Source organism: Balaenoptera physalus, assembly GCF_965194825.1.
Source record: "Balaenoptera physalus genome assembly, chromosome: 13".
NCBI classification, from domain to species: domain Eukaryota; kingdom Metazoa; phylum Chordata; class Mammalia; order Artiodactyla; family Balaenopteridae; genus Balaenoptera; species Balaenoptera physalus.
The window spans coordinates 25,146,459-25,167,593 of record NC_138892.1 but is presented as its reverse complement, the minus strand read 5'-3'; the positions used below and the strand labels follow the sequence as shown (position 1 = coordinate 25,167,593).

General features: G+C 35.8%; 1 protein-coding gene across 4 annotated transcripts in view; it reads right to left on the bottom strand.

Annotated features, from left to right (window-relative positions):
* The window catches only part of CDK17 (cyclin dependent kinase 17), a 97,504-nt gene that overhangs the window by 31,011 nt on the left and 45,358 nt on the right, over positions 1 to 21,135 (bottom strand). For 2 of the 4 annotated variants that reach the window (XM_082419418.1, XM_082419419.1), the window contains exons 2-4: positions 13,895 to 14,041; positions 4,611 to 4,775; positions 782 to 915 (exon numbers count right to left, since the gene is read on the bottom strand). In XM_082419418.1, the coding sequence (XP_082275544.1) occupies positions 782 to 915; positions 4,611 to 4,775; positions 13,895 to 14,012 (417 nt within the window). In that variant the 5' untranslated portion in view covers positions 14,013 to 14,041. Of the gene's footprint in view, positions 1 to 781; positions 916 to 4,610; positions 4,776 to 13,894; positions 15,250 to 21,135 lie in introns of all 4 variants that reach the window. The other 2 variants (XM_082419416.1, XM_082419417.1) reach the window with 2 other exon arrangements.

Here is a 21,135-nt window from a genome sequence, read left to right as displayed (position 1 = left end):
CAGTCAACCAATAGGATAAATACCCTAATCATCATTAACTCAACAGCACTCAAAAAATAACAATATTCTTATTTTAAAACATGTTCAATTTTTTGGAGAAAATTATTTTAATCTACAATATATATGGAAATAACAATATTCATAATCAACTGCTCTCCTCAAGGTTATACATAACATTGACAAAGAAAAGGAAATGAGCTCTTCATCGTTTTACATGGAGAAATAACTTATATGTGCTACAGAGATCAGTAGGTATAATAAACCATAAAGGTAGTGATATCCATATTTATAATATAAAGCAAGGGAAAAAAATCTGGTGCTTATTTTATGTATACCTTTTGAAATCTGAAATAAAATATTTATAAAATTTGTAGTATCTCAATGAATCTCAAAAATATAATTAAAATATTTTCTACAAAGAAGACTTTCTTAATGTATCATCCTGGATTTCTGAAACTTTTGAAAATCCACATATCTCTTACAGAGACCCTACATAGTATTTTGCAGAATGTTTAAGTATAATTAATGTATACTTGCCTTGGTATAGTAGATAATTAGAAAAAAATAATATTCACAGACTAGTTTTTGCTAATGCAAAGAAACAACTTTCTTACAGGTGTCACTGCCCTCATCAACATTTTCAAATAGGCATTTATTCTGTTTGACATATATATATATATATATACATATATATATATACACACACATATATATATGCATATTTATACATATATATTTATACACACAAACACAGGCATATTTGTATTTTTTTAAATGGTACCTCCATTGAGATCCGTCTATGTATACGATTTCTAAGACAAACACCCGTAGGTGACTGGACTTCATCAGATGATGTCCCAGAAGCTTGGTCACTCTCACCATCTGATCCCATTTTTAGATTTTCATGAACAATATCTGTATCAGAAAATGAAACATTATTTATCTTAGAAGAGATGTATTAAATTCTACTATATCACTTAATTTATTATCACCACAGGTAAGATGTAGACAGCCAACACATAAAAATCATAGCATAAGAAGTCTTTTACATTCTGGGTACCATAGGTGTGCAGTTAATAAAAACTGCACACTTAGAACAAATGTCCTAAAGCAGTAGTATAAATCCTTTTATGCTCTCAGATTATGAAAAGTTATTTTAAAAAACTAACACTCAAGTTATTACCAAGAGTTGAATATTAAAATTAGAGACCAAAAATAACACTTGAGGATTATCTTAGTCAATTCTCTTTATTTTCCAGATCTGGAAACTGAGACCTTGAAAGGTTAAATGACTTTCAAAGGTCACAGAGCTTAAAGGCAGAGCTAAAATAGAAACCTGGTCTTTTATTTAGTTTAGTATTCTTTCCATGAAATAATGGGCTATTGGGTCTATAGCCAAATGAACTGGTTCTTTGAATATTCTTTTTAAAAACTGTTTTACAGCTACTACTGCAGCTTCCCACCCCCCTGTGTTAAAAAACAACAATTCAAAAAGTATTCACTGAGTATCTACTTTGTATCATAACTACAAAACAAGTACCACAAAATCTACTGGGGGCCAAAACATATTTCACCTACAATACAAGGTGGATTATGATATTTTTTAAATAGGGATAAAAGATAAATGGGAGTAGAGGGGAGGGAGATTAATTCTATTTGGGAATATTAAAAACAAACTTGTATACTTGTGTATCTGCTCATAAATTTGCATCGGTCAATCATCCTCTAATTCATCTAGAGCAGCCCACCAGAAACAAATGCTAGATCTCAAACACATCTCTTGCCACCAGTTCTCTCCACAGAATTATTCACTCTCCCAAAAGCATCATGTTGTTTCACACTGCAGTGCTCTAACAAGCTTTTTTTTTTTCTTATCTGTAAGAGCTGCCTTTCTTCATTTTATCAATTCGGTGAACCCATTCTTCAAAACTATGCACATATGTCATCAGCACTCAGTGAAGTCTTTTCTACTCTCAGACACAGATGACTACTGTACCCACACCTAGCACACCTACTGCACTGAAGAGCATTTTTTTGGTTCACGTTATTTTATACCAAGTTATGAGATCCTTGGGGGAAGAATTTGGCTTATTCACTTTTCTATTCCTAGAACCGAACAAAGTTCATGATACTTAGTAGGTGGCTCAACAAATATTCTACTGAATTAAATATTAACTAAAAAGAATCAAAGAATGGACTAAACAACTGGACTTTTTCTTTCAAATGAAATGTTATATGATATATCAACATGTAAAATAAATATAGTATTTCATAATTATAAATTTGAGCTTTTAGTTAACATTTACTTATACAAATGTAAGAACTGTTTAAATTAACAAAAAAATTGAACTCCAGGGTCTCATCAAATCAGTCTTAGAATTCATAAATTTCTGTATTTTGTCTTGGTAACACATTATTGAGAAAATTCTTATTCACACTGATAAGCAGCTGCAAATAGTAATAATGGTTTTTAATAAACCAATATGTAATTTAAGAATATACTTCAATGACACAGAGATTTCTGGAGAAATTTTATTATCCCATCTGAACAAAATATTAACATGGCAGTGAAAGTCAATATATTTATTGGGTGACTGATTCCTAATCCAATGGTATTTAAATACACCTGAGGCCAACCATTCTTTTCTGCCACACTTTTAAAATGTTAAAGATAATTTAACCATGCCTTCCACTTCCAGCAAAATTTAAAAATCTTCCTTCCTCAAGGAAATGTTGAATAGAAATATACTTTAAAATGTATAGCTAAGTTTGCATGAATATATGTTTAATACCTAGGAAGCAAAGACAAAGAGAGAACTGAAAGTCCAAAGTTGTTAGGCAAAAATTGACTCTGTCACTTTCTTGGGATGGGCTTCTTATCTTGGTAAGAATGTGCTTGGATTTAGCAGCCACACTGAGATAAAAGATGAAGCCTTGGGTGTCCCACTTACAAATGAGAGCTCCTTTAGAAAGGCATGAGACTCTCAAAGAGCTACATCTTCAGTAAAAGGCAGACTTAAAAAAGAAATCTGCTCTTCTGCATGAGGACTACAAAGGAGCATATTAATCTCAGACCATGAATAAATACTTGAGTAGCATCTGACTCAACCAAGAAACAGCTCATGTCATTACCGAGCAAGTATAGTTCCGACATGAATACCAGTTGCTATTTTCATTTCCGTCAACAAGACAAAAGTGAAATGATGGAGGCTTATGTCAAGACTTTACTCATTTGTCACTGGTATGAGCAACTTCTTTTCTTAATCAGGTAATAGTTTTTGAGTAACTGAAGAATATTTACTTCTCAAATGGCTCAATTTTTGTGTAATTCACAATGTAACAGCTACAGACAGACAACACACTTTTAAATTTAACCTGCATTACTAACATTTTCAACATTACTTTCTTAAGTTTAGACCAAGGATCAGCATATGTGACCTGTTTTTGTATGGCCCTGAGCTAAAAATGGTTTTGGCATCTTTAAAGAATTATTTTAAAAAGAAGATTATGCAACAGACCATATATGGCCCACAAAACCTCAAAAATTTTTACTGCCTGGCCCTTTACAGAAAAAATTTGCCAACCCCTAGTCTAGACAATCAAGAGAACAATAAATTAAGCCCTGATTTGAAGTGTTTTCCAATTTCTGTGGGGTAAATACTCCGTTCATGGCCAACCTCAAGCTACCCACATGGCATCACTGAACATGCAGTTGGGAAATGGGCACACCATGACACAGTATTTTGACTATCCAGATATAATAGAAATAAATAACCCCCAAAGCATAGACAACAGTAAAGTGTAGTAAAATAATTAGGAAATAATGACTTTTGAGTATTCATTACCTTTGTTTTTAATTTAGTTCACTTTTTAATAATGGCTATGTTTAATAATAAGCTTGCAAAATTTCTGAAAATTTTAACCATCATCTCTCATGAACCAGTGTAAGCCACAGACAAAACCCCCCTGTAGATAATAAGCTCATCCTCCGAGAATTAACAAAACACATGAGAAAATAATCTACTATGGCTAGAGTAAGCAGGTAAAGCAAGCAGCATAATAAAACCCTCAGGAACTTCAGTAAATATAATTATGCCATAAGACTATAAAATAATTATACTTCAATTTATTTTTAAAAAACATGATAAATAAATAAGAAACCATCAAAAAAGACCAGAGAAATAAACAGAAACTTGCAGCTACATATTTTTCCTAGATATTTAAAATGACACAGTGATGTAAGAATAACAACTCAGGTAATCATCATATATACTAATTATTACACTAAGCTATCAAATGGTGATAATCTGGAGTTACTAAGTATGACCCTAAATTAAGCACCATCTCAAACTGCTATTCATCTTGAAATCCTGCATCCAACTCTTAAGGGCTTTGTTTTCTTCCTGGTGGACAGATTTTCAAATACTACTCCTCTGTAGCGTCAGCACTACTGCCTCTCTAGACCCTTCCATCTTTTTGCTCTCTCTTTCTCAACTTGATTTTTACCTTACAAAAAAAACTAGATAATAAAGGCTGGCTGACTTGCATACAACTAAAACCTAGCTATGGACATAAGCTACAGTCAGAAAATTTTTTAAAAAACAAATTACCTAATCTGCTTCCATTTCTGGGCATTGCCATGAAGGAGCCAAGGCTTCCTCCAATAACGCTATGTGGTCTCCGCAATGGAGGCTTCTTGAAGGACCCTGTGTACTGGTGGAGGAAGGAATGCATACTGTGAGAGGTTGGAGGTCTGCCATTCTTCACGATAGGCTCTGTGGTTCACAGTATCCAAAAATCATTCCATCCAGGATCACATGAGAAGGATTGAGAAAGCAAGAGAGAAAACAAAACAAAAGATTATGATAGAGATCGTTACATTTAACCTCATTTCTTTGGCTATGTATATAAAGTACTAGAATTAAAATAATTTCTATGATAAAATACAGAAAATTCTTCACTATTTGGAATTGATCTAGTAACTTAATTACCGATTTTTAATATAGTCGAAATTGGTTAGCAATCACAAAATTACTAATATAGCCCAAAGATTTTTGATCTGTGTATTTTAATACATCTCAAGACTGTTTCCATAATTCTACGTTTACTGACTGCCTCATATAGGTTTTATGATTAGGCATGCTATAGAATATAAAAGACATGGTCCTGGCCTGAAGTAACTTATATCCCTACTTGCTAGACATTCAAAAAAGTATGTCAAGTTAGTAAATAAAACAGAAGTACTTAAGTAGAAGTTCTGAAATTTATTACCCCAAATTTGGAATTTTTTACTATAAAGAGTTTTTTTAAAAAATCATAGGCCTATAACCATGCGGAAACATTACAAAAATACTTAAAAATTATTTAATTCTAAATGGGGGAAATCCTGTTTTATGTTTATAGGGAATCTCATGACGCCTTTCCACCTCCAAAGAAGAGCTTTGATAACTGTTAAGGACATGAAGTCTTCTGTGACACACAATCAGTCTTTGTATTAGAATTACGTTTTTACTGGTAGTAGTCAGGAACTTTAAAAGGAAGTGGGCTTCTCTGAGTATCTTCTCCTCTAACATGCAGCTGGCTCTTCTTTTGTAGCTAATAATCAGGAGTAAGGATTATTTCCTGATGGGGAGATTCCTCTACATGTAAAGGTTTATCAGACACAGAGAACAACTGGCAGGACCGGGTGGTTCAGATCCACAGAACAAGAAACACCACGGCACGGGCTTATGAAAAATGAGCCAAGAAGGCCACTGGGCTTGCGCCTCGACTAATAATGGCTGCCTAAAAGGAGGAGAGAGATGGAGGATGGGGCAAAAGGGCCCTCAAGGATCACACAAGGCCTAGGTCATCTACTCCGGGTAGAACACCAGACTGGAGGTAGGGGAAATGCATAACTAGTAATGCAGAACATCAGTCCATGTCCCATGCCTGTACATTCCCTGGCAGTAGCTAGCTGATCAAAGATTTGGGGATCTTAACCTAAGCCTAGCAAAACAAACAATGATTTAATAATGAATGGGGAGAGGGTATCTGTCATAAACATATAAACTAGTTACAAACACTCAGGGATACAGGCTAGAACTATAAGAAACATCTTCTCTTTCTAGGTTATAATATTTCATACCTGGAATCATAATATATAATTATTCTGCCTAGAGACATTTGTTTTAGTTGCTCTCTGAAGTTATCCTGGGAAACACAGCTTTAAAGTACTGGGGAATATTGCAAAAAAACAAAACAAAACAAAAAACAGAGATCATAAATAAATTCAATTATTCAGGGGATATTTATTGTGTGTTTACCATTTGACAAGCACTCTTCCAGGCCCTGGGCATGAAGAGGTAAACAAAACAAACAAGGTACTACTCTTTGAAACTATAAAATCTATTGAAGGGGAAAAAAGATAACTAATAAGAAAAATATCAGATAATGACAGGTAATATGCAAAAGATTAAAATAGAGAGATGTAGTAGAAAATAAATGAGTGGTTATTTTACACTGGAATATTGAAAAAAGTTCTCTCTGTAGAGGTATTTGCAAAAGAAGTATAAATGCAAGAAAGAGCCAGTCATAGGAAGATGGGTGAGTGGTGGGTTAGAAGACATTCCAGACAAAGGGAAAAGCTACTGCAGAAGTCAGCATGTGGCAAAGAGTTTGACTTATTAGAGCAATGGTCCTCAAACTTCAGCATGTTTCAGCATCACCTTCAAAGACTTGTTAAAACACAAGATTTCTGGGTCCCACCCCCAGACCTCCTGATTCAGTAAGTCAGGCATGGAATCCAAAAATTTGCATCTCTAACAAATCCCCAGGTGATGCTGATGTTACTCGTCCAGGGGTCACACTTTGAGAACCACTGCATCAGAGAAACAGAAAGAAAGCAAGTGTAGCTATAGTAATAATTGTGGGGGGAACAGTGTTATTAAGTAAGATCAGAGAGAGAAGCAGATTTATATGTCACCACAGAAGTCTAAATTTCACTCTGAGATTGGAAGCAGTTATGGTAGCTCTGAAGCAGGAGGTGATATGATCTGATTCATGTTTTAAAAATATCACTCTGAGGGGTCAGGGGTAGTGGGAGGTAAGGAGGCAGGGACGACTTATAAAGGGGTAGCGTGCGAGGGGTTCTCTTTGTGGCAACTGAGTAGCTCTTTATCCTGACTGGTGGTTACATGAATCCACACATGTGATAAAATGACATAGAACTATATTCACGTTTTATTCCAATGATAATTTCCTGCGTTTGACAATGTTCTATAGTCACAGAAGGTGTAACCAAAAGGTGGGGGGGGGGGGGTACTGAGAGAAGTTACAAGTAACCTCTCTGTACTACCTTTGCAACTTCCTCTGAATCTATTAATTATTAAAAAATTAAAAAAAATTTTAAACATCACTCTGGTTGCTGCTGGAGAACAGATGATAGGAAAACAACAGAAGGGAAACAGGAGGAGGAGACTATGGTATAGTACTCGAAGCAACAAATAATGGTGGCCTGGACTAAGATGAAGAAAAGCAGGCAGATTTAGGATATACTACACAAAGGCAGAACCAGAAGGCCAGCAGACATGGCTGCAAAATTACTTTCATACATACTCTCCGCACCCCACCACAGCTTTTAGTGATAACCTACATTAAAAATATTTATCCAAAGAAAAATTTTAGATCTCCAATAGAGCGACTGTTAAAAATATATGAAATACAATATGTGAAAGGACAATTGGAATCATGTATCAAGTATGCAAATGATTATCATTAACAGTGAGTTTTTGAAAGTTATTTATGTAGTAAATATATAGGAAACTACAACGGTAGAGGAGGGAAGAAAGAGTAAAAGAGAAAATAATCAAGGATAATTCCTGGATTTCTAGCTTTAAGTGGTTTAGGTTAAGTGAGGGAAGTTGGAGTAGAAGCTGATTTGGGGGGGAAGGAAATCAAGATCTGTGATTTGGTCATATGTATTAAATTTAAGGTTCTTATTAGACATCTATGTGGAGAAGCCAAGTAAGCATTTCGATATGAATCTAAAGATCCAGAAAAAAATCCTGACTAGAGAGACAAATTTCGGTGTAGTCAGCATTACATAGTAGCTGAAGTCATAGGACTAGATGAGGTCAAATATTCACACATTTCAAGATTATGACAGCAATTAACTGGATGGTTCAGTAAGATAATAATACTCTGTATTTTAAAAAGAAGTGGAAACCTTTAAGGCATTATACTAAATGAAATAAGTCAGACACAAGAGGACAAATAGACAAAGGAGAATAGTGGTTACCAGGTCCTGAGGGGAGAGGAGAATGGGGAATTACTCTTTTTTTTTTTTTAATTTTTATTTTATATTGGAGTATAGTTGATTTACAATGTTGTGTTAGTTTTAGGTGTACAGCACAGTGATTCAATTAAACATATACATGTATCCATTGTTTTTCAGATTCTTTTCCCATATAGGTTATTACAGACTATTGATCTTTCTGTTGTTTTTTTTAATTAATTAATTAATTAATTTTTGGCTGCATTGGGTCTTTGTTGCTGCACGCAGGCTTTCTCTAGTTGTGGCGAGCGGGGGCTACTCTTGGTTGTGGTGCAAGGGCTTCTCATGGCGGTGGCTTCTCTTGTTGCAGAGCACGGGCTCTAGGCACACAGGCTTCAGTAGTTGTGGCTCACGGGCTCTAGAACGCAGGCTCAGTAGTTGTGGCACGCAGGCTCAGTAGTTGTGGCACACGGGCTTAGTTGCTCTGCAGCATGTGGGATTTTCCCGGACGAGAGCTCGAGCCTGTGTCCCCTGCATTGGCAGGTGGATTCTCAACCACTGCGCCACCAGGGAAGTCTGGAATTACTGTTTAATGCGTACAGTGTTTCAGTCTGGGCTGATGAAAAATTTCTAGATATGGTTAGTGGTGCTGGCTGCACAACAATGTGAATGTATGTAATAACACTAAAACTGTATGCTTCAAAATGGTTAAAATAGTAAATTACAGGTTATATATATTTTACCACAATATATTTTAAAAAGTAATGGAAATCTATATGAAAACCTGCAACTAGATCTTTCCTATTCTATAAAGTAATTAGTTCCAAGTAAGGACTTCCAATGATTTTTTAATATCATAACATGGCAATCATTAGATTCCACTAAGAAATTTATTTAACATCTTATTTATTTGGATATTCTGATTATGTGAACTACTATGATCAGGAGAACGAATTTCTTAGCCAACACCTCGTAGCCTTAACTCACTCCCTGGTTCCTAATCCTGCTCTTGTAAGCTCTCTTATTAACCCGATCCTATTCCAGACCCTACATACATCCAATGAAGTCTGTACTTTCAGCCTCATCCTCTCACAGACCTTGTGCTATTTGGAGGAGTTAGCACTACTTAGAACGCCCTATGTCATCCACTATTGTCAAAAACTGTCACTGCTACCATGTAGTGTAGCGGTCCCCAACCTTCTTGGCACCAGAGACCGGTTCCATGGAAGACAATTTTTCCACAGACGGGGGTCGGGTGGGGTGGGGGTGGGGGATGGTTCAGGCGGTAATGCGAGCCATGGGGAGCGATGGGGAGCAGCAGATGAAGCTTTGCTCACTTGCCCGCCGCTCACCTCCTGCTGTGCGGCCCGGGGGTTGAGGACCCCGATGTATCAGATTACCAGGAGAAAGGGAGAAACCTGGAAATAAGACAAGGTCTCACAATATCCATAAAACTAGTCTTGTTAATTCTGAACAACACGATAAACTGTCTCAGTGCACAGACTGAAGAGTAAGGACAAGACACTGAATATCTGGAAAACTGGACCATTTCAACCTTTGCCTTTTGGGGTCTTTTTTTTGGTTCTTGTTATTGCTGCATTTGGAAGCCTCAAATAGTTTACGTATAATAAAACACTACTTTTGCCTTTCTATAAATATAATTGTGATCTATTCTCTTCATCATAATTAAATTGTCACCTGTCCTCCTCATCAAATCAATAATTTCAATACACTTCTCATTACAGAGTAAGGCTAACTACTTAAAGACAAAATCATGAAATATAACTTTCTGTATGTCTAAAATCATAATAAGACTTTTAGCAAGCAAATCAAGAATTTATGAGAAAAAGGTATTTTTCAGATGAACTGTTTTTACTGAGATGAAATTCACTAACATAAAATTAATCATTTTATTTGGTAGATGTACAATGTTGTACAACCATCACTTCTATTTAGTTCCAAAATATTTTCATCACTACCAAAGGAGACCCTGTATCTACTACGCATCACTCCGCATTCCCCCGTCTCCTGAGTCCCTGGCAACCACTTAGCTGCTTTTTGTCTCTGGATTTACCTATTCTGGATATTTCATATAAACGGAATCATAGAATATGTGACCTTTGGGGTCTAGCTTCTTTCAGTTTTCAAGATTCATCCATATTGTAGTATGTATCAGCACTTCATTCCATTTAATGGTTGAATAATATTCCATTCCCAGAATATGTCACATTTTGTTTATACATTCATCTGTTGATGGACATTTGAGTTGTTTCCACCTTTTGGCTACTGTAAATAGTGCTGCTATAAATATAAACATTCATGTACAAGATTCTGTTTGAATACTTGTTTCAATTATTTGGATATATTCCTAGGAATGGAACTACTGGGTTATATGGTAATTCTATTTTTAACTTCTGAGGAACTGAGATGAATTAATGTTTGACAGTTTTTTTTTAAATGAAATATTCAGTGCCTTCTCAATTACTAAAAAAAAAAATCTGATGTGCTCAGAATTCTCTTTCCTTGAAAGTACTTTAGAAAAAAATGTTTCTTATACTTCAGTTTGTAAATTTTAGTGCAAAAATTTCATTTTATAATTAGGAAAAGCTGTATTGAGTTAAGGCCAGTATGCTTAAATCAACAAAGTTTGCAAACTTTCAACCTAATTTTAACACACTAAATATAAATTCAAGATTCCTCTTTCCCTGGGTTCAATCCACCGATCAATCTGTAAACACACTAGCTTATCTAGAAAGGTACTCTAATGCGAACTATAATTATATTATACATTTATAACTGAGTTAAAGCCTTCACAGTATGACTCATAATTGTCAAAATAGAGATAATAGCTCAAATTCTCTTTGGATGGAGGTAGAACATGTATGAGTGACAGTGTATGTACATTTTGATACACCAACTGTATCATATGCTTTATAATTTTTCCAAGATTTTTATAGTATTATCCCCATTTATGTGTACTTTCTCATTTGATTTGTCCTAGAATATGCATGAGAGACACCTGCCTATATATAATGCAAGAGTAAGAGGATTCTGCTCATACAAGTGACTGAACAAAAGACAGGAGATCAAAAATTGGTTTAGTTTACTTAAGAAAGTTATAACTATATTATTCCTCCTCAAGCCAGCACTGCCACTATATAGTTGTTAGACAAATATCACTTGCTTTACAAACTGGTTATAGCATATGTGAGAAGATCTTTTAAAAAGTATAGTCTACCTCTTCTCATTCATTAAACCATATTCAGACACAGACTGTGTGTGTTACCAATCTTAGGAGCTTTTTACCTTTAAGATAAACTCCATAAAGAAAGAAAATGTTGGAACCAGCTATCAGGTACTGAAAGATAACCAAAAAGGTAAAGAATCTTTGTGAAAGCTGTCCCATGTGCTGTTGTTATACATAGGAAATAAGTAATAGCAGATATAACTCAGAGATAGCCTATGCTACCAGCACTCTCTGCAATCCAAGAGGAATCAATATCTATTATGACATCTTCAAGTATTATTTCAAGTAATTTGAAAAACTTAAAGAGGAAACTCAGTAGTTTCTATTTTCTCTTCCTTACTAATTGTTAATGTTACTATTAGAATAAAAGTAAATTTTAAAGTATGTTCTACTTGAAAAAAATATTTTCAATGTTTCACCATTCATTATAAATTAAGCATGTTTTAAGACAATTAATACTAAAATATTCCAGGAAATATGCTATGAATCTAAAATATTAATTAGCTCTCCAAAAAGTATGTATATTTTCTTTGACTCACGCTCTTTTTTTTTTTTTAAAGAGGTTTGTCTTGCAGTCAAATTCCCATCCAGAATGTGTTCCCAGAAAGCATCCATCAAGATGTATTCTGTGCTTACTTTGCTCCTGAATATCACTGGCAAATAGCTAGCAAGACTTGTGGATCATAAGAATGAATATACAGGGTTTAATTAATAACAAGAAATCAAAGGGGATCTGAGAGAGAATTAAGGATTTTTCTCCTGGCAAGAGGAATAAAAGTAAGACGTTATAATATCAGCTTTGAGATTTGATCCAAATGTAAAATATTTCCCTCCTAAAGTAAATTCTATCCAAATTATTATTTTAAATTTTCTACCAAACTCATCTATGTTTCCCCTCCTATATTATGAGCCAGATAACCTTGAGTAAAATAATGACCCTTCTGAGGAAGAGATAAACTGAAGCTTGGGTAGGATAAATTACTTACCCAGAGTCATGTAACTAATAAGTGTGTAAGTGTGTCCCAAATTCCAATCCATGACTTTTTTAAAAAATACATTTACTTATTTATTTTATTTTTGGCTGCGTTGGGTCTTCGTTGCTGCACACGGGCTTTCTCTAGTTGCGGTGAGCGGGGTCTGCTCTTCATTGCGGTACACGGGCTCAGTAGTTGTGGCTCACGGGCTCTACAGCACAGGCTCAGTAGTTGTGGCACATGGGCATAGTTGCTCCACGGCATGTGGGATCTTCCCAGACCAGGGCTCGAATCCATGTCCCCTGCATTGGCAGGCGGATTCTTAACCACTGCACCACCAGGGAAGTCCCAATCCATGACTTTTAATTTAAAGTCCAGAGCACTTTCCATTATACCTTTCCCTCTCTCACAAGGACAGTTACATTTCATCCAGAGGGGGTGAGGGTATTCATGTTTTCACCAGCTGCCATAAACCTCTAACAGAAGAACTTCAGGCAGAGGCAAGGAAGAGAATCTGCACATTATGACACACTGGCAGCCATTCCTGTAAGCTCCTTCCTGGTTATTACTATGACATCTCTAGGGCTATTTCAGTTTTGAATATGTAGCCTTGTTCTATAGATTTCATCAGGATTTTGCATTTTAATCCATTCAATTTAACAAACTTTTTATTTTATATCAATATCTGTGTACTAACTACTTTACACTGTAAAAAGAACTGTCAAACTTGTGAAACATTATATGCCTATCTACTATAAGTGCTCTCAATACTATGGATAGATTCTTTGGTCAATATAAAATAAGAAAATAGTATGATTCACTCATATGATAAACCTTGTCGTCTATGTGGATAGTCAATATATGCATATATAATGTTATAAAACTATGATGAAATTTCAAACAGGAATTTCACAAACTTTTTTTTTTTGGCCACGCCACATGGCTTGTGGGACCTTAATTCCCTGACCAGTGATCGAACCCAGGCCCTCGGCAGTGAAAGCACAGAGTCTTAACCACTGGACCACCAGGGAATTCCCAGGAATTTCACAAACTTACTATGCACTTTTAAGCTGTACTAACTTTGGTTATAAGAATAACAAAAATATTTAAATGTTAATTTAAAAATAGCTACTTAACAACTAGGATAATATTATACAAAGTATTCTTATTTAAGAACTAAAGAAAAATGGAAAGATAAACAGGATAGAGAATTCATCAGGGTTAGAGACCAGCTATAGTAACACTGTTCGAGTAAGAATGGAACATTCCAGTAAGCAAGCAAAAGTTATTGAACTAGGGAAGGAGGCAGAGAAATAAACAGAAGGAACCTACTAGGGACTAATCAGGAAAGTAAATTCACATTTGATTTATCATGTAATTCAATTCTCTCCTCCCCTTCCCTACCCCCTAAATATTTACCATTATCTTTGCTGCTGTTTTCTTCAATAGTCATTTGTTCAGCCAATTCAGACAACGATTCATCAATAGTCTGGCTTCCTCGAAGCGTGAGGGATAGCCTTCTCTTAAATTTTTTCATCCTATCAACTGAATGTGACTTGAAAAATCCTGAAAGAAGAGAACAGAATGAACATAAGATTAAAGCTATGAATATCTTACAGCTCCAGAAAAATGTTGTTCTCGATTTACTGGGAATCTTCAAAATAAGAATAAAATGAGGAATTCTCACGTCCATCAAACATCACAAAATCCAACCCTGCCTTAAAAAGATCCACTCACTTGAATTAATGCCATATTCATATAGCATCATCAGAAGAGTAAGAATTCTACAAAACTAAAGACTGAGGTTTTAAGCATCACAACTAAACTTAGAAGGATTACAAATCTTCCTAAAATGAGCTTTGTAAAAACCAATTTAGTGAAAATATATCATTATTTTGATGTGTAGGTTCCATTATTATAAATATCAATCATCATATTGGAACCAGTCAGTGATATCTTTAGATATAACTGAGGGGATAAGACAGGTGAAAGAGGTGGGGTAGGGAGAGAATAAAGAATGATGCTTGACAATTTATTAAACAGCTCCAACAGAAATTTTCTTTTTTAACTTCTTATTTAGCCAATATATTGGGGGTTTGTTCTTCCCCCACCCTGGTCAGCTGTCAGGAGTCTCCTCCTATTATTATAACAATGCCAAATTTTAGAAGGAAAAAATGAAAGTCAAATTAACAGGTTTCAAATGCCTACTCCATACTAGACACTTTCATGTCTCTGAATTCATTTAGTCTTCCTAATTCTAAAGAGCATACTATACTATCCCATTTTCACAAATAAGCAAACAGGCTCAAAGAAGTTCCCTGACAGAAGGCAAACAAACAATTATTGATAGAACTGAGATTTAAAACTAAGATTACCATTTACCTTTTCCCCCACATTTTAACATCTCTGAAATCAGGATGTATCACAATTACAGTTAAGTCCCCTACATACGAATGAGTTCCATTCCAAGAGCATGTTCGTAAGTCCAATTTGTTCCTAAGTCCAACAAAGTTATTAGCCTAGGTACTCAACTAACACACGCAGCTATATAGTACTGTACTGTAATAGGTTTATAATACTTTTCACACAAATAGTACATAAAAACAAACAAAAAATAAAGAAAACATTTTTAATCTTACAGTACAGTACCTTGAAAAGTACAGTAGTACAGTACAACAGTTGGCACAAAGGGGCTGGCATCGAGTGAACAGGCAAGAAGAGTTACTGACTGGAGGAGGGAGAGGTGGTGGGAACTGGCAGAGCTGAAGGATCGTCTGCAGTAGGAGATGGAGGGCAAGCTGCAGTTTCACTCACGCCTGATGTTGATGGAACACATATTCGCATCTTTGAAAGTTCGCAACTGAAGGTTTGTATGTAGGGGACTTACTGTAATGGGGTGTCAATTATAATTGACAGCTTTCTTTTTTCCTAGTAGTACATACACTAATGGTATAATTCATAGTGGAGTCTTGGATATGATCAAACAAGGTATTTGCTGCCAAAACCAATTCCTCAATTATTTACCTGTAACTTCTTTTCTAATTTACAGTCTTAATTGTGGTGAGCTAGTTTACCAGATTACCAAGCGTACTGTAACCATTACCTCAACTAAGAGCTTCTTCTAACTCCGCTATGCTAAAATACCTGTTTTACCATCCAGCTCTGGATATCTATTTTGAATCTGTAAGTATTTTGCTTATTTTCTCATCCTAGGGCTCTATTCCAAGTAGCTGAGTGTGCTGAACAAGTGAACTCTACATAAGATATTTATAATGAATAATTTTTGTTTGCTCAAAGGCTCGGGGTAGGGTACTGAATACAAATTTATAAGTGATAATATTATGTTTTACCAACTCTGTTTTACATACTTAAAGACAAATCAATGTTGCTGAATATTTTCTACTAACTAACCTTCCAGCTGACCTCTTTTCAGCTGTGTCTAAACTGCAGTTAAACCAATCTACTGGGTTCTAAATTTTAGTTACTGTATTTTCAATCCTAGAATTCCTATTTGATCCCTTTCTATAGATTCAAGTTCTCTACTGAAATTCTTCACCTTGCCATCTATTTTCATGACTAGGTTATAGTATTTTAAAGTTCTTGTCTGTAACTCCAGAATTACACAACCTATGAATAACCTGCATAACCTGTTTCTACTCCTGGTTTTTCTCTGTTGGTCCTGTTGAATGCATAGTAATTTTTTTACTGAATACTACACATTGTACGTGAATGACTGTATGAAAATATGTAAGAAAAAAAGGAGAAGCTCTGGATGATGTTATTATCTTTTTCCAGAAAGGATTTAATTTTTTTCTAACAAGCAGTCAGAGTAAGAGATCACCTCAGTCCAATCAGGAACAGAGCTGGCTTGAGACTGAGTTTCAGATATTGTGAAGTCTGGCCTACTTCTGTTTGTTCCCACTCCTATGGTGTGGCCTTTCAAAAGATTCAAACTGCAAACCTAGGACTAAAACAACAACAAAACTATTGAAAGCTCCACTCAACTCCCTCAGTTGCTTTTTGCTCACCTCTCATACACTGCTCAACTTTTATCCTATTATCCAAAAGAGCTTAAGAGTTAGAAAATATCTCAAGAGGAAACCCAGCACAGAATACGTCTATTTCTCTTCTCTTCTGAATCTTTACTCTTGAAGTCTTGACTGACTCAGAAGCTCTACGATGCCTTCAAACTGTATTATTCCCTAGTCTGATAGGGAGCCTTAGTCTGATACAAGTTCCTCCCATCACAGGCAGAAATGGATGTTCAGATGTGGATTAAAGGAGATAATATATACTTTAGCAAACAAGGTGAATTTATAGGAGGCAGTCAGTAAACTTTAAGAGTTGATTCCAACTAAGAAACCTGTAACTATATGGATGTCCTAAATGCAAGATTCTTTACTTCTCAAAGTCGGCCTTTATATAGCTCTATCCTGACAGTCAATAATCCATGCCATTTGCTTAAAACATATTAGATATTTAAGGTGAATTGAGCTATCGCCAATCTTCATCTACCCTTTTGTTTCTCTAAGAATTTATACTAGAGACACTCTCCTTTGTAAAGCTCCAGAATCATCCTGTGCAGTAAAGGGGTAACTCTGCAAGCTTGGGGGGTTAAACTCTGCACATTCCAAAGAAAGGAATCACCTAAGACAAGCTCCTAGGAGATAACATCTGACCCCTTGCAATATCCTGCCTGATAAATTTCTTTGTATACCTAAAATGTTGGGCCACACCAGATAATTTATATTAACAATGTGAATTATGGTAAATCCCTATCTTTGTATGCCTGGGGCTTTGGGCCACACCATATCAGCTCGACCTCAGAGGGGAGGAGGAATAAGGGAACTGGAGACTAAGTAACTAAAGACAGTCATGTAGGTACTTCCGTGCCTATGTAATTGACCCCTAAAAAAAACTCTGGACACCAAGATTCAGGTAAGCTTCCCTGGTTGGCACCACTTTGCCATGTTGTCATACAGGACAACTGGAGGAATGGAGCACTGTCATGCAACTCCATTAGGAGAGGATAACTGAAAACTCGCACCTGGTTTCTCCTGGACTCCACCCTATATACCCTTTCCCCTTTGCTGATTTTAATCTGTATCTTTTCACTGTAATAAAACATAATCATGAGTTTAACAGCTTTTCTCTGATTTCTGTGCCCTTTTAGCAAATTATCAAGCATGAGAGTATCTTAGGAACCCTCAACACACACTCCTTCAAGAAATCTGTGTGCCCAAACAAAAATCCCTAAGCGCTAGTAGCTCACAGTTACCAACTTTTTGACTCCAATTTTCTCAAACATAGTCAAGTGGTCACGAATGTCTACGTAACTATACAAACATCACCACTTCAGAATCTTGCACACCATTTTTGAAAGTTTGCTGACCATGTATCTGCCTCTTATTTTAGATGACAAATAAGGATAAAATAACAAACTATAACAGATGTTATTACAGAATTAATTCACATAACATGGTAACATCCCATTCTGACCATGTATGTGAAGAGTGGTCACTCCAAACTGCCTTGTACTGTAAATAAAAAATATGCACTGGATTTTAAAGACTTAGTATTTTAAAAGAACATAAAAAATCTATTGTTACATGCATAACATGATTTTTAAAAATTCTAGACATATTTGGTTAAGTAAAATTTATCAATATTTCTAAAACTAACTCTACTAATTAAATGTACCTGCAAAATACTTTAAAATTCAGTATGGTGCTCACATTATATTTCTATTGGGCAATGCCACTATAGAGCGCCAAGTAAATCTTGATGGTTTTAAGTGGGTACAGAAAAGGGGGGGAAAGGGAAATCACATAAGCCTTAACTTTTTCTTCATACAATGCTTTTGAACAATATATTAGGAGAAATTCTATGTGTTTATAACTCAGAACACTATGCATTTCCATCAAGAGTGAAGAAAATTCTAGTCTATAAAGTAACTAACTATATGTATTTTCTACTCTGTCAGGAATAAGAAAGACATTTCTAATTCATTAATAAGAGGTACAGTGGTTAAGAATCCGCCTGCCAATGCAGGGGACACGGGTTCAAGCCCTGGTCCGGAAAGATCCCACGTGCCGCAGAGCAACTAAGCCCGTGCGCCACAGCTAACAAGCCTGCGCTCTAGAGCCCATGAGCCACAACTACTGAGCCCGCGTGCCACAACTACTGAAGCCCGGGTGCCTGGAGCCCATGCCCCGCAACAAGAGAAGCCACCGCAATGAGAAGCCCGCGCACCGCAATGAAGAGTAGCCCCCACTCACCGCAACTAGAGAAAGCCCACGCGCAGCAACGAAGACCCAATGCAGCCAAAAATAAATTTATAAAAAAGAAAAACTTCATAATAAAACACATCGCATCCTCAAAAAGGTCCTATTTTTTATCTTCCATGCTATAACTGTAACCTTTTAATTAAGTCACAATGATCAGTAAACACAGATGTTAAGGAATTTCATCAACAATGCCTAGATCATTATTAAAGAAAAAATACTCCCAAATTAAAGATTCCTTGACATTTCTAATTATCTTTAAGAAGAATTATGCATATCAACTTCTTTGCCCATTAGGTTGAGGACAAAAACACATGCAATGCTACAATAAAACACCTTTTGTGAAGTAAATATTACTATTTACATTAGCTTAAAGGTTAACTAATATGTACTGTATATTAATAAAGCAGTGCTAAATTACTGATTTCCTAAAACCAAAACCCTCGAGAGTTGGGTTAAAGGACTTCCCTGGTAGTCCAGTGGCTAAGACTCCACACTCCCAACACAAGGAGACCTGGGTTCAATCCCTGGTCAGTGAACTAGATCCCACATGACACAACTAAGAGATCGCAAGCTGCAACTAAAGATCCCGCATGCCGCAACTAAGACCCAGCACAACCAAATAAATAAATAATGTTTTAAAAAAACAGTTGGGGTAAAATATTTTTTCTATTTTAGCAAAAACTTTTATTTGGGATTGTTAGGATCTTTACACTGTCGTTTTCATGAAGATTAAGATATATTAACAGTAATTTATAGTGAATGCTTAAATATTGTTTTATATTTAATTCATGCCACTGAAAAAGCTATTTTTACCTTAGAAGTAAATGTACTGTAATTTAAAATAAACCCTAAATAAAAACTCCACAATTGTTTGGTTTTAATATTTTAAAGACTTAGCTATCTAGAGAACAATTATAAATGCTCAAATTTCAACATAAGCTTTACCCTGCAAAGGGCTCTTTCCTGACCCTGACCCTCTCTATTCCTTTATCCTTAGTTGTTATTTTTTTTACTCACAGCACTTACCACGTATATATAATACATATATATTCCATATATATACCCATTCGAATATATCTGTGTGCATGTATAATACAAAACAACTTTTAGGGCTTCCCTGGTGGCGCAGTGGTTGAGAATCTGCCTGCCAGTGCAGGGGACACGGTTTCGAGCCCTGGTCTGGGAAGATCCCACATGCCGTGGAGCAACTAAGTCCGTGAGCCACAACTACTGAGCCTGCGCGTCTGGAGCCTGTGCTCCGCAGCAACAGAGGCCGTGATAGTGAGAGGCCCGCGCACCGCGATGAAGAGTGGCCCCCGCTTGCCACAACTAGAGAAAGCCCTCGCACAGAAACGAAGACCCAACACAGCCAAAAATAAATAAATAAATAAATTTATTTAAAAAACAACTTTTATGCCTTTCTAGTTGTCAAAAAGATCTCCAGATTTTTGCCATAGCTAGATCAAATTTTAAAAGGTAAAGGGGCAATAAATGATACTCAGAATGACAATATAAACCCTGCCTCTTTCTCTTCCTCCCTCCCCCATATATATTTATATATATATATATACACACACACACACACACACACACACACACACACACCCACAGAGCTGAAAATGTTCAAAAATCAGTTTCCAACTACAAGTGCTTAAAAGAAACATGTAATGTGTTAGCTTAATTTATCACCTAAAATTTGATCTGGGATTGCCTGCTGTACAATTAAGAAATTTTTTCATGTTTTTTTTTTTTATCCTGAAAATGTAACTACAAGCATACATAAGCATGCAGTAAAACAAAGTGCATCTTTATTGTACTTTGTTTTACTGCACAACAGATAATGTGTTTTTTACACTAATGGAAGGTTTGCAGCAACCCTGCAAGTCTACAGGTGCCATTTTTCCAACAGCATTCGCTGACTTCGTGTCTGTAACATTTTGGTAATTCTCAAAATATTTCAAACTTTTTCATTATTACTATATTTGTTGTGTGGATCTGTGATCAGTGATCTTTGATGTTACTATTGTTAACTGTTTTGGAGCACCACAAACCTCGCCCATCTAAGACAGTAAACTTCATAAATGTTATATGTGTTCTGACTGCTCCACCCACCAGCGGTTCCCCCATCTCTCTCCCTCTCCTCAGGCCTCCCTATTCCCTGAGACACAATACTGAAATTAGGTCAATCAATAACCATACAATGGCCTCCAAGTGTGCAAGTGAGAGGGGTCGCACATCCCTCACTTTAAATCAAAAGCTAGAAATGACTAAGTTTAGTGAGGAAAGCATGTTGAAAGCCAAGACAAGCCAAAAGCCAGGCCTCTTCTGCCACACAGTTAGCCAAATTGTGAATGCAGAGGAAATATTCTTGAA